A 13760-nucleotide genomic window follows, 5' to 3' on the forward strand; every position below is an offset into this window, starting at 1 on the left:
TCCAAAAGGGCACACGGAAGCTTTCGGAGGTAATGAATATTTTCACTGTTCTTATAGTGGTGATGGCTTCACCTGAACTCACCACATTGTGCAGGGTGGTGTTAGTTTTATTTCAGGAAAGTTATTTTTAAAAACAATACGTTTTAAAAAATTATGTTTAAGAGCCAATTAGAACTCGAGAGAATTAGTGAAGTGGAAGGAAGGACAGAGGGAAACACAGAAAAGGCAGGATGAAAGACTGGATCCTGGGGGGCGCCTGAACCTGGTCAGCAGGAGCTCAGAGGGGAATGCACAGGTGAGACTGAAGCAGTTTTTTTTTTTTTTTTTTTTAAGATTTTATTTAGTATTTTAAAAGATTTAAAGAAGATTTGTATTTATTTTAGAGAAAGCTGGCACGAGCTGAGGGGAGAGGCAGAGGGAGGGGGAGAAGCAGACTCCCTGCCAAGCTGGGAGACCATTGTGGGACTCGATCCCAGGAACCTGGGATCATTACCTGAGTGAAGGCAGATACTTAACCGACTGAGCCACCCAGGCATCTGTATTTATTTATTTTAGAGAAAAAGAGAGCAGGGATAGCGGCAGAGGGAGAGAGAATCCCAAGTGGACTTAGTGCTGAGCACAGAGCCTGAGGCTGGGCCTGATCTCACAACCCTGAGATCATGACCTGAGTGGAAGCCAAGAGTTGGACGCTTAACTGACTGAACCCCCATGCGCTCTGAGACCAAAGCAGTTACTGAAGTGATAATAGCTAAGAAGTTTCTAAACTGCTGAAAGCTGTCAAGTCACAGGCACAGGTGTGAGGATTCTTACAAATCCAAGTAGGGTGAATGGAAGGAAGTGCTAGAGAGCATCGTTCAGGTGAAGGAAGATTCTAGATAGACACAGATAAGATGTAAGGCAGTAAGAAAGAATGAGGAGCAATGATCATTACAACTAATGTACACAAGAAGAAACAGAAAATCTGTCCTGCCGTGTGTCCATCATGGTCCAGTCGGGAAGGAACCATATTGGTTATTTGAGAATTTATGTTCTCATGTAAGGTTTTCACAGAAACAGTTACAAGCTATCGCAAAGGTAGCCACTGCAAGAATGGCTACAACTTAGGGAACAAAGCAAAGAAGGTGGAATTATGGGGTGCCTGGGTGGCTCAGTGGGTTAAGCCTCTGCCTTCAGCTTAGGTCACAGTCTCAGAATCCTGGGATCGGGCCCTGCATCAGGCCTGTGCTCAGCGGGGAGCCTGCTTCCCCCTCTCTCTCTGCCTGCCTCTCTGCCTGCTTGTGATCGATGTCAAATAAATAAATAAAATCTTCCCCCAAAAAGGTGGAATTATTAGCAATTAAGACAAAGAGCCCTGCAGATCTGACACACAGACCTCTGAGCGAGGGACGCTGTTCGTTGGGTGCCGGGTGTGTGTTGGAGGAACAAGGCAGAGAATGTAGTCAGCCCCACTCTTGGGAAAAACCTGCTGCCTCAGGACAAAATTGCTGCTGCCCCCATGAAGCAGCCTTACTCACAGAAACCGAAGCTGACAGGGGAAGCACGTCTTTTGCTCTGTCCTGGTGCCTTCCAGGCTCCCTCGAGCTCCTCCTGTTGGCGGAGACTCCTATGGAACCAGCTCGATGAGCAGAAATGGGGTTTGCTGAGTCCCGGGCATAGCAGGGCAAAGCAGAATATAAAAGGGGGAGCACGCACACACAGGTTGTTAGGAAGTGTGGTTCATTTTTGCACGCTTGGGGAATGTTCTCAATAGTTTAATACCATTATAGTCAGATAACACACACTGATTTCAGTTCTTTGATATTTACTGAGGCTTGTTTTATGACCCAGCCTGTAGTCTGTCTGGGGAAATACTTCAGCGCCCTGCGGCCGGGAGGAGAAAGCATTCTCTAAGTGCCCCTTAGATCACGTTGGGTGAAAGTATTGTCCAAGTCTCTGTGTTTTCTGATTTTTCTTTTTTGTCTTCCTGCTCCATCAGTTAGTAAGAGTGGCGTGCGGATTCTTCCAGCGATGATCACGGATTTGTCTCTTTTTCTCTTTCATTCTGCCGATCTCTGCTTCAGGTGTTCGGAAGCACTATTTTTAGGTGCATACATATTTAGAATTCCCTCAGGGAAGGCATTCCCAGGTGCAGAGAGCTGCTGGAGGCAGGGAGCCCGGTGACAGGCGCCTCGCTGAGCGGTGCCCGGGGCCTGAGTACCACAGTCCTAGACCGGGTGTGGCTCTGTGGCTGCAGTGTGGATGTCACAGCCATGTGGACTCCGTTCTGTGTGCTAGCTGGCCCCTCACTGGCTGGTTCTTGAGGGAGTCTAGTTTCTTTTTTTGTTTTAAAACCGAACCTGTTCCCCCTTGCCTTCAAAAGGATTAGCCTGCGGGCCCAGTGTGCCCCGAGGAGGAGTGCCCGGGTCCCGGGCCGTGCCTGGCAGGGAGGGGCTTGGAGTCCAGTTCCTGCCCTCAGCTGCTTTCCTGGCCTTCGCTCAGTCGGCCTGCTGGCCCTCTCACACACGGCGGCCAGAGCTCCCCGCTCACTCTCCCCAGAAAAGGCTTCTGCCCTCTGCCCCCACAGGGCCAGGCTTTCAAAGCTGCATCTCCTGCGGCAACAGAGCCACCCCTGATGAGGAGGGGTGTTGTCTGGGGGTGGGGCAGGGTCCCTCCGCTTGAATTCAGGCGCCCGTTGTTCTCGTCTTTACTAGAGATGGACTCAACGGAAGGTCAGTTCTGACAACTCCATGGTTGGAGCCAGAACGCCCCTGGCCAGGAGGCTGGCCTCTCCTTCCATGAACCAACTTGTACTTGTACCGGCATCAGTGGAAAGGGAAGTGTCAGTAGGGGAGATAAGTAGCTCACAGAACCAGAAAGACCTGTCCGACAGGAACCAGGGGGTGCGGGGCCTCAGGTCTCTTTTCTCCCTGTGTCGTGCTGTTTCCTACCCCGTCAGTTACCCAAGCTGTTGGCCTTGCTTCTCCACGATGCCCGCTGAGGCCGACAAATTGAGTGGACATCACCACAGCAGCTCCAAGCTGGTAACATGCCAGCTCCGGAAAGAGGGCTTCTCCCCTCAGGCTTCACCTTATAAAAAAGGCATCTGATATAACAAGGAACTTTGGTCCCTCTGAGGTGACAGAGCCACCCCTTGGACAGGTCAATTTGGCCAGGGGCTGCAGTACTGTGATTGGCCAGGTCCGAACCACGTGCTTATCTCGGTAGCCACAAGATGGGCGTCTCGGTACTGGCAGCCCCACCAGCACCACCTGGAACTGCGGGGTGGAAACGGGGAGGAACAGCGATGAGGCTCTTCCCCCCAGAAATGCGGTGATCCTGGGTTGACCTGAAAAACAAACTTCTCTGACCAGAACAAAGGCACCTGAGAAGTCTGGGGACTGAGCAGTGAGCCCGGCTTCTGTCGCAGGAAAGAGGACTGCTCTGTTTGTCCGGAGATCGTTCCTGTGCTCCGGGGAAGGCTGAGGAGGCAGCCCGGGTCCACGTAGGAGATATTTTGGGCGGCGGAGACTGAGCTCAGGCAGGTGCTGGCTTGCAACCCTGCTGTCCCGCTAGCTGTGGGACCGCAGGCACATGAACCTCGCAGAGCCTTTTTCTGTTCTATAAAATAGATAATTTTGATGAGTTTGTGGCATTTTGTCCTATTACAGTTCAGTAATTGCTTCTTATTTTTCCCGTAATTGGGTTGCTCTAGTCTGTTCAGTTGGGCTTAGGAGTCTTTCTTCTTGTCCTGTGTTGATTTCATTAGACCAGTTCTTCTCTTCAGGTTCTCAGTCCCCTAACCTCGGCCCAGGCACTGATGGTTGACCTAGGGGATAACCAAGCCCCTGCAGTGTGCCCATCTGCCGAGAGGCTGGTGGGTTGCCCAGCAGGACAGTTCCTGGAGGGCTACAGCAGGCATTGCGGGGAGAGGGCAGCCCGGGCGCCTGGAGGAGCAGGACGAACGTTAATCTGGCCCTGTGAGACCATATTCTTGATGGGCTTCAGGTAGCGCGCAGCTAAAAACTGTGAAATGAGTTTTGAGATGCAATCTCCTATCTGTTTTCTGTATCGCAGGAAGAATGGAGCCAAAGAGAAATTGTGAGTGTGGCCATGGCTCAAGCCCTGGACGAGGTGCGGAAGCAGAGGGAGGAGCTCCAGCAGCAGGTAGCCCCTCCGGACGCGGGGGACACGGGAGGGTGAGCCTGGGGTGGGGTGTGCCAGCCTCAGTAGGACCAGCCTCCCTAGGGGCTGGACCTAGGTCTCAGGAATGCCATCCACTGAGTGATTCCCCTGAGGTCTCTAGAAAGGTAGGAGAAAGGTGTCATAAAGAAAGCTTCACCCCACAGGATAGGCCTTTTTTGATTTTTGATGGTCATTTATTGTTCTTAAGCTTACCTGGCGAAAAGTCATATCTGGGTACCTATTGTGCTCTAATTTTTTTTAAGATTTTATTTATTTGACAGAGAGTACAAGTAGGCAGAGCAGCAGGCAGAGGCCGAGGGAGAGGGAGAAGCAGACTCCCTGCTGAGCAGGGAGCCCAATGCGGGGCTCGATCCCAGGACCCTGGGATTATGACGCAAACTGAAGGCACCTGCTTAATGGACTGAGACACCCAGGTTCCCCGTTATTGGACTCTTAATTCTGTGAGGGGGCCATCACTGGCCGCAGGCCCCCAAGACCGTATAATACAGCTGAGCTGTCAGGGGGAAGGCTGGGAAACGCCTTCCCTTTCAGACAGACTCAGTGTCAGGTCCCAGACCTGGTAGTTAATGGGCCCTAAGCCTTCAGTAAGTCCTTAACAAATGTGAGTCTTACTTGCCTCTGGAAAGGCTTTAGGATAATTACACCTTTCAGAGGGTTTAACAAACCTGTGTGACAGGGTCACGTGTATCAAATGCCGGGCATGTGGCAGGCAGGCAGGACCCAGAAGGCCAGGCAGAACAGCCACATGTCCGGGAAGCCCAGCGTAGGCCAGGTGGGCAGCGGCCCGGAGTATGCCCAGACCAGCAGAACTGAGCTGGCAGGTGTTCCAGGCTGTGGACTGCAGGGACTGCTGTGGACTCACGGGGCCCCTTCCATGGGTAGGGGAAAAGTAGAGATTCCTTCTGGGGGAAATGGGGACTGCTGCCAACCACGTCATGTTGGTCTTTCTGTCCAAGGCTGCTGACCTCACAGCTGTCGTAGAGGAGAAGGAGCAGACTCTGCAGGAAAAAACCGAGGTGATTCTCCAGAAAGAGCAGGAGATTTTCCAGCTGAAGAAAGGTGAGGAGTTTTCCCCTGTCGAGCCTTCTGACCTGCTCCCACCCGGTGCCCCTGCCCGGAAGTGGCCTAGGCAGGAAGCGGCGTGGAGTCACCTGGCTGACGGTGCCCCCCCAATCCCCGGCCTAGGTCACGACTCTGCCCTGTCGCAGATGCACCAGCTGCAGAGTGAACTGGAGGCCCTGCAGAGCCTGAGGGCGGAGGAGGCTGAGGCTGCTGCAGCAGACGACGTGCTGAGGCTGCCCAGCCCGGACCAGGGCTTGGCACTGTCGGGGCCCGAGCCACACGTAAGTCCCCACCGGAGCCGCGGGCCGGGCGTGGTGGCCACAGTGTGCGCTGCGGCAGGACACGTGGCTGACCGCTGTAGTTGGCCACGAAGAAGCGGGAAGATGTCGGGTTGCGGGGTTTGCAGGGGTTGGAATTCCAGGAAGGCACAGCTGGTGCTCACTAGTTCCGGGCTGTGGGGCAGGTCACTGCCCTGTGTTCTAGCTTCCTGTCTTTAAAGCGGAGGTGCTTAACTGACTGAGAGCTCTCGGGTGTCGAGGAGCCCATCAGATGAGGCAGCACGTGTCAGGGCTCAGGTGTTAGAGCACGCTCGTGCGGCGAAAGCTGATTGTCCCTCTGGGAGGCACTGGACCGGATCGCCAAGGTTCAGGTGTGGTTCCTGGCCAGCTGCCTGTTCGAGCTCATCAGTCCACACCTCTGGAACTTTCCCATGGACCTTCAGCTTAACTTGACCATTACCTTGTCCTGGCTCTCAACTTGCTGTCTAGGTAACCTCAAGGGCCACGGGGGGCCCCGTGTACCAGCTTCCAGCAGCAGAGGGAATCCCAAACGGCGAGGTGGAGGTCATGGACCTAGGGCAGCTACAGAAGGAAAAACAGGACTTGGAGCAGCAACTTCTGGAGAAAAATAAGGTGAGGGCGCTCTCTGGCTCAGCTGTTCATCTCCCAGCACTGTCCTTGTATTTGTGCGGAAAACTGGCCAGTCCCTTTCTAGAGAGTTTGCGGATGCCCCGGGCGCGTCTCGGGGGAGATCTCCCCTCTTCAGCAGAAGGCCTGCCTGGGTTTCCTCCTGCGCTGCCTTCCTTTCACACCTCCCCGACTAGAGGTCATGTACAGGGTCAGAGCTCGAGCAGTAGTGACTTCAGATGTTCGCAGCCACCTCTCCTGTCACCAGTGGGTCCTACTGGACCAGATCCCTTCCCTCCCACTTCCTTTCCACGGCTGTGGAATGACCCAGTGAGGCCTGACTTCAAGTGGTTTTACCGGGGGGGAGGGGTGTTGGGGATAAAAGGAAAGTGGCCGTAGGCTGTCCTGTGCGTTTCTGCTGTTGGCGGAGGTTTAATAAATGTCATGACTCTCCGCCCTGCGAGCGCGGGGTCTTGTTCCATCCTGCTTGCCAAGGGCTCCGGGAAGTCACGTGTGCTCACTGCTCATTGCTCAGCCTCAGTGTGTGATGGTGGGGAGAAAGTGCTCATTCCCTCTCCCTCTCTCTTGCACGCACACGTTTAATCTTAGTATGAAATATCGAATACGGAAAAGCAAACCAACAGCATGATGTGCCCCCGGGCCCAGCGCTCCGACCCCCTCTCTCCTGGCAGTCAGTCCCTTGCTGCGCGCTGCAGGCTTCGCACCCTTCCCGCAAGCCCAGGTGCTCCCAGGGACCCTAGATCGTTGCTGTACCTCTGCAGCAGTGTCTAAAAACATCTGAAAATTCAATCACCCAAAGCCAAACTTCAGACTCACCGTGCTGCCACCCTTTAGCTCAGTAAGCATGAAAAGTAAAACTCGTGGTGTCGTTCTCAACCCTTGTGTCTCCTCCACGAGCAACAGCCACACTCTTAGCCAGTCCTTGGGCTCTTCTTTCAAACTACACCCAAACTGAGCTGCTCCCCATACCCTCCACTGCTGCCACCCAAGGTCAGGTTACCATGGTCGCTCCCCTCCAGGCTGGTGTTGGGCTTCTAACTGGTTTCCCTGTCACCCCACAAATCCATCCCTCTGATGACTTCCTATGAAAGCCTTGTCTTTGCAGTGGCCCACAAAGCCCTGTGCGGTTTGACCCCTTAGTACTCCTTTTACTGCACCCCCTCTGCCGTCCCCAGCACTCCTTCTTAGCCATACTGGCCTTGTCTTTCTGTGAATATTAAGCACCCTTCTGCCTCAGGGCCTTTGCACTTTCTGAGCCTTCTGTCTGGAAGATTTTTCCTGCAATTCCCTTACTTCCTTCATGGTGTTATTTTGTCAAGGCATCTTCCCCGCTGCCCTTGGCAGCCCTCACCACCAGAAGAACCTCCTGTCCCCTTACCTCGCTCTTTCTCTCCATGCTTCTTAATACCTTCTGATGTACTAAATACTGGTTATTGGCACTTATCCGTCCTGAGAGCAGACATTTTTCTCATTTTCCTTATTGTTTTTTCCCCGCCTCCAGTTAGCTGTCTGCCACTAATAGTAGGGACTCAGTCGGTATTTGTTAGTTGAATTAGTCCATGAGCCAAAAGCCTAAAAAGTCAGGTAATATAAAATAGCAAATGTACTTTCAAACGAGTGCCCAGGCTCTTGGTTAGCCAAGAGAATACAGACTGAAACAGCACATTACCATTTATAAAATAGGGTGTTTAGAGGCCATTTAATGTGCTTGACAGAAGCTGAGCCTCTCACAGAGCCGTCTCACTCTGTGCAGAGACTGTGGACATACCTCTGGAGAAAGCAGAGCTGACCATCGCTTTAAAATTGGAGGCTCAGGGCACCTCGGTGGCTCAGTTGGTTAAGTGACTGCCTTCGGCTCAGGTCATGCAATCAAGTCCCACATTGGGCTCATAAATAAATAAAATCTTAAAAAAAAAAACCAAAAAATAAAGTGGAGGCTCAGCCTAGGGCATCCCCTAGAGTTACTATCACATTTAAAGTTAAAATTGAAGGGACACCTGGCAGGTTTTGTTGGTGGACCATGTGACTGTTGATCTCAGGGTCATGAGTTCAGGCCCTACATTGGGCATAGAACTTGCCAAAAAAAAAAAAAAAAAAGGAAAACTGTGGAAAGGTGTGAAAACTGATAAATGAAAAGCACTATTCAAAATTCTAGCTACTGGGGTGCCTGAGTGGCTCAGTCAGTTAAGCATCTGCCTGGGGCCCATGTCATGATCCCAGGGTGTTTGCTGCTCCCTCTCCCCCTCCCCCCAACTCACTGATTCTCTCTTCCCTCTCTCTATCAAAAATAAGTAAATTTTTTAAAAAACAGAAACGAAATTCTAGCTACTCACCCCAAGATTGGTGACATAGACTAGAAATCCACAGGAAAAACTAATGTTGATGTTACAGTTGTGAGACTTGGGTTAACATTTTTTTCTTGTATTGCTGATCATACAGTAAGTGCTTTCGTTGGGAAAACAGAGGTTAGCCTAGTGATCAGTGGAGTGTGTAACAAATTACACTTAAGGCTCGACACTAACTAAATTCACTAAAAAGAAAATTTAAAGAACAGATAAGGACAAAAAAACTATGATCTGTTACACTGTTAAAAATAAGCATAAAAATTATGGTATTTCAGGAGAGCAGTGATACAGGATCATGGCACAGAATTATAATTCTGAAGAACAAAATGTTCTGGGGCGCCTGGGTAGCCCAATGGGTTAGGCCTCTGCCTTCAGCTCAGGTCATGTTCCCAGAGTCCTGGGATCGAGCCCCGCATGGGGCTCTCTGCTCAGTGGGAAGCCTGCTTCTCCCCTCTCTCTGCCTGCCTCTCTGCCTACTTGTGATCTCTGTCAAATAAATTAATTAATAATCTTATTAAAAAGAAAAAGAACAAAATGTTCTGTCCAGAGGGGTTTCCAACTGCACTCCCTCCAGAGGCAGGCCCCAGAAACCATCCGGTGGGCTGAGGCCCTGTGAGGAGGCTAGGGCAGCCTGAGTGCTCCACAGAGGGGGTATGACAGTGGCCTTTGTGGGGCACGGTGAGCATGTGCATGCAGAACAGCCGGGGAGGAGCCCCAGGCCTGTAGGTGTGACAACGCAAGCCTCCTGGTAGACAGGGCAGGGTCTTAGAACAGATACATGAGGCCCCCAGGCAGCAGCTGGCTGTTCTGTTGTCCTTTGCACTTTAAGAATGGCGACATGTGCATTTAACAAGTGGTGTCTTGTGGGGGCGGGGCTTTGTCTCAGACCATAAAGCAGATGCAGCAGAGGATGCTGGAACTCAGAAAGACGCTCCAGAAGGAACTGGTAAGTGCCCCTCTTCTACCTCGTGCCTGTTGAAGCCCACCCATCCCCACTGATGTCAAGAGGCTTCTGGAAAGCCAGACGTTGGCTGGTGGGACAATGGCCCTGCTAGCTTGAACAGGCTTCTGCCAAGTAGCTGTGGGACTGTGGGCACTTGGTGTCCTTGCCCGAGCCCGTTGGTGCTCTTGAGAAGTCGGTGACGTGATCGTGCGCCGCGTGTGGACTGGACGGTGCCAGGCCCAGACTTAGAGGAGCAGCGCCTCTGCCCCTTGTGGGGTGCTCCCTGCCCCAGAGGTGTCCTGACCCGGGTAAAGGAAATGTCTGAACGTCCCCTGATGACCTCTCCTTCATCAGCGGCCACCCCAGCTGGAGGGGCCGAGCCTTCCTCGGGCCCAGAAGGCACTCCCTGCCTATGGGGGGCCCTGTCATGCTGCCCTGCGCTGGACCTGGTAAAGGAACAGCCCGTGGTCACCATGTGGGCCCTGGGGATCTCCCAGGGGGGTTTCACACCTGACTCGGGGGTTCAGTGTAGCATCTTTCCTTTGGGTTTTCAGAAAATCAGACCCGACAACGAGCTCTTTGAAGTCCGGGACAAGCCTGGCCCTGAGATGCCGAACATGGCTCCTTCTGTCACGAACAGCGCAGACCTGACCGATGCCCGCGAGATCAACTTTGAATACCTGAAGCACGTGGTTCTGAAATTCATGTCCTGTCGGGAATCTGAGGTAGAGGCTTCTGAGTCGCCTGTGGGGTAACGGAGTACCCGGCTCATTGGTCTGAGCCTCGCGTGGCCTCCCCCAAGTCCGTTTCTTTCTTCCTCTCCCACATTCCGATTTGGCCGCCAGTGTGGATGCCTCGTGCTTTCCCTGGCTGGCCGTGACCCGCTGACTGCAGCGCGCACCGGGGGGCTGAGGAGGGTTGGGTGCTGAGTCCCGGGAGCTGAAGCGGCCCCACATTCCTGCACCTGCTGAAGAGCAGGGCCGCGGCTGCAGGGATGTCCTGGGGATCGCGCCGGCTCCTGGAGGTAAAGATGGAGGGAAGAACGGGTCATTGTGGTCAGACCGGGGAAAGCCCAACGTGGCCCTAAGCGAAGCTGGCGGGAGTGGACCTGGGAAGCGCTGCCATTTTGGGCCCCCGACCGCCTCACTCTGCCCCTACCAGGGCCCACGGCAGCAAAACTTTCTTTGTTCCAGGCTTTTCACCTTATAAAAGCTGTGTCAGTGTTGCTGAACTTCTCACAAGAGGAAGAGAACATGCTCAAAGAAACCCTGGAGTATAAGGTAGGTCTCCGCGGGCTCGTAGAAAACTGAGTTACAGCCCGGTGCTGGGGGCGGCCGCGAGCTCCCCCGACATGCGCTTGATTCCTGCACGCACGGCCCCACCGTGCCCCGCCAGCGGGCCTGGGGCTGTCCCGGACACTGTCACTGACACGTCTGACGTCCACAGCCCCAGGTCTGGCCTGGCATCCAGACTTTAAAAAAAAAAATACAATATTCAGAAGGTACATGCCAAAGGGATAGAACAAAAATACATTTCAAGGCAGAATTACCTCCGGTTCCATCACCTGGTTCTGGTCAAGTCCATGTTCTCCGGCTCCCCTGGCGTCCTCAGAACAGGCTTGGGGCCCCGCAGACCAGTCAGTGCAAGCAGCGTCTTCACCGCGAGCTCCCGCGGGGCGTGGGGGTGCCACAGGGCGGCCTTCGGGCTTCCTCTGCCCCTCACCCCGGTGCTCACCTCGAGCCCCTTCTGTTTCAAACACAGATGTCGTGGTTTGGGTCCAAGCCAGCCCCCAAGGGCAGCATCCGGCCCTCCATCTCTAACCCTCGGATACCCTGGTCCTAGATGGAGGTACCGACAGGCGAGCGCCACGCGGTGACACTTTTTCTGTGAAAAGAACACTGACACACCAGTTCGGGTGGGTTTTTAATCACTGTAACTGCAGTATTTTGTACAAGCGTCAAAACATTGTTTACAAGACTTAAGGCCGCCTTCCCGGCAGACGGACCCGAGCCTCGGAGCTGGCGGACCCAGTGTCCGTGCGCTCGTGAGCCGGAGGGTCCTGGCGCACCCCACATCTCCCCAGCGCTGCTCGCATCCCAGCTCTGGCCGCCGCCCGTCTGCGCCGGGGCCCGCCAGAGTGTCCGCGTTCACGCTTGAAGCTGCGGCGGCCGCCTCGGGCAGGGAGGAGGCCCGGTCCAGCCCGCGGAGATGGCTCCGGGCGTGAAGGCGGCCCGGCGGAGTGGTGGTCGCGGGCCTGCCCCGCCTGCTTCTGCCACACACAGCAGCTCGCTGGACTGGGCTTTCCCGGTTAGCATGTTTGGGGTTGGATGAGCTAGAAGAGGCTTTTTAACCCTTCCTCTCAAGAAAACATTATTTCACCTTGTTTCCCAAACCACCCAGAGCTTTAGGCGTGCACATCTCTAAGGTACTCTGGGGCCAGGGTGGACTCCTGCATATGCAACTCTGACAGTATCTCACCTTACTGAGGAGAACTAGCAAATCTATAAAAAAGATCCTTAGTACCAAATACACTCAATTGCCTTTTTAATGAATGTACTTGTCTTGGATAGGTTGCTGGTAAACCATTTTAAACTATTTTTTATAGCTAAAGTTCTTCGCTATTATAAACATGTCTCTGTATCATAAAATCCATTTAACTGGTGTTCTTGAAGGCAAATCAGAGCATCAAGAGGAAACTATTTCTAGGATTGGGACGCCTCTCCCTTTTTTAATTTCACTAGCATTCTGTGGTCTCTGCTTCCCTCTGAAGCAGTGGTGGTATTTCGTTTGCTTTGCTTTTAACTCCGTGTTGTAAGACTGAGCAAATGCTAATCCCGTTTGCTGTGGTTAAGGACTGTCTGCTCCATCCTCGACCAAAACATCGCCTTGTATGTGGAGCCACCCCCTCTCCCCCCAACCCCTGCCCCTATCCCTGCATATTTAAGCCAACACTACATTCCGGCCTCCAGACAGCCCCCCACTGGCCATAGTGCGTGACAGCAGGCCAGTGGCTCTGGCAGGGACCCTGAAAACTTGTTCTCTTACTAAGGAAAGGGGAACGTGCTTGCACTGGAGAATACACAGTACGGACTCCCAGGAGACTGCTAATTGATTACGTTTGACCCAAGTTTCACTGGTTAAATGAACCAGTGAAGCTCCTAAATTTATTTTCAGTTAGCCAATGATGTAAAGTTACGTTTCTCAAAAATGCATAGGGTTAAAATACGTAAAATATAATCTCACGGGAAAACAGGGATTTGCCGAGTAAATGTACTACAGGTCCGCAGACCCGGAAGTACCCAGCAAGGGCAGCATCACCGTCCTCTCTGCTCGGCTGGCTGCCGCCCTCCTGGTCTCCAGTCACCTACCTCCTCCCGTGGCTCCTCCCTGCACATGGCTCTCCTTTGTTTAGAATATTAGTTTTCCTTTTATCTGGTGGGGACACAAGATAGGAATTGCTTCTGTTCTGTAATTGTGGTAAGAGGTGGCTTCTCCAGCTGTTCCAGGAGTCTCCCCACGTTGGGTGGCTCAGGGCTTCCCAGCGGCTCCGAGACAGCGACAGCGCAGGGGGTCCCCTGTTGACTCCACTGTGGCCTCCCTGCCCACAGGCCCCCCGCAGCTTTCACTCGGCCTGGACTGGCTAAGGGAGGCTTCATTCTGAGTAGGCTTTCCTCCTGCATGTCGAATCTCCTTCAGCTTTAAGAGGAAGAGTGGAGTAAATATTCCAAGTGATTCAATGCACTTTTACTTGTATAAAACGTTCTGTGATACAGTGTGTATAGCTCTTTATATGAGCATTGGAGTTGGATCACTCTCCATGTTGTAAATAGGACTTGTACTATCTAAGACTGCTGTAGAAAATTCATTTGTGGTGTCACTTTTTGATTAAAGCTCTTTAATCGAGATGCAGCTTCAGTGGGTTTTGCTTGGGTCTGGTGTATCAGTATTTGACTAAGGAAATTTTAGTCCTTTGTGTCTCCTTTTTAATGCTCTGAGGCAAATTTCCTGGACTATGGAACAGACCTTCCAGTTTGGTGAACAGGTGTGGGGAGAGCAGCGAGCTCGGAGAGCGTAGAAGCTCCGTGTCCTTTCCCCTACGCTCCCAAGTGCTCGCTTGCATCTGGCTGTTGCTGGAAGTACAGAAAGGGGAGCGAGGGGAGATGGCTCTAGAACATTGGTCTTTCAGAAAGCACTCTCACCCCGCATTTAGGTAAATATATGTGATTTAATGAAGGCAGCAGCCTAGTCCTACCTCCCAGGAATGGAGGTAGTGGAGGTTCTGCAGAGGAATTGGAAGGATTG

At 52.8% G+C, this 13760-nt stretch overlaps 1 protein-coding gene across 3 annotated transcripts in view; it reads left to right on the forward strand.

Moving 5' to 3' along the window:
- Positions 1-13363, forward strand: part of GOLGA1 (golgin A1) — a 48337-nt gene extending 34974 nt beyond the window's left edge. For all 3 annotated transcript variants that reach the window (XM_059143283.1, XM_059143285.1, XM_059143284.1), the window contains 8 exons: positions 4054-4143; positions 5139-5241; positions 5368-5525; positions 6012-6155; positions 9402-9461; positions 10013-10183; positions 10652-10738; positions 11220-13363. In XM_059143283.1, the coding sequence (XP_058999266.1) occupies positions 4054-4143; positions 5139-5241; positions 5368-5525; positions 6012-6155; positions 9402-9461; positions 10013-10183; positions 10652-10738; positions 11220-11300 (894 nt within the window). In that variant the 3' untranslated portion in view covers positions 11301-13363. The remainder of the gene's footprint in view (positions 1-4053; positions 4144-5138; positions 5242-5367; positions 5526-6011; positions 6156-9401; positions 9462-10012; positions 10184-10651; positions 10739-11219) is intronic.
- The last annotated feature ends 397 nt before the right edge of the window (positions 13364-13760 follow it).

This window comes from Mustela lutreola, chromosome 12 (genome assembly GCF_030435805.1).
Source record: "Mustela lutreola isolate mMusLut2 chromosome 12, mMusLut2.pri, whole genome shotgun sequence".
Lineage (NCBI taxonomy): Eukaryota > Metazoa > Chordata > Mammalia > Carnivora > Mustelidae > Mustela > Mustela lutreola.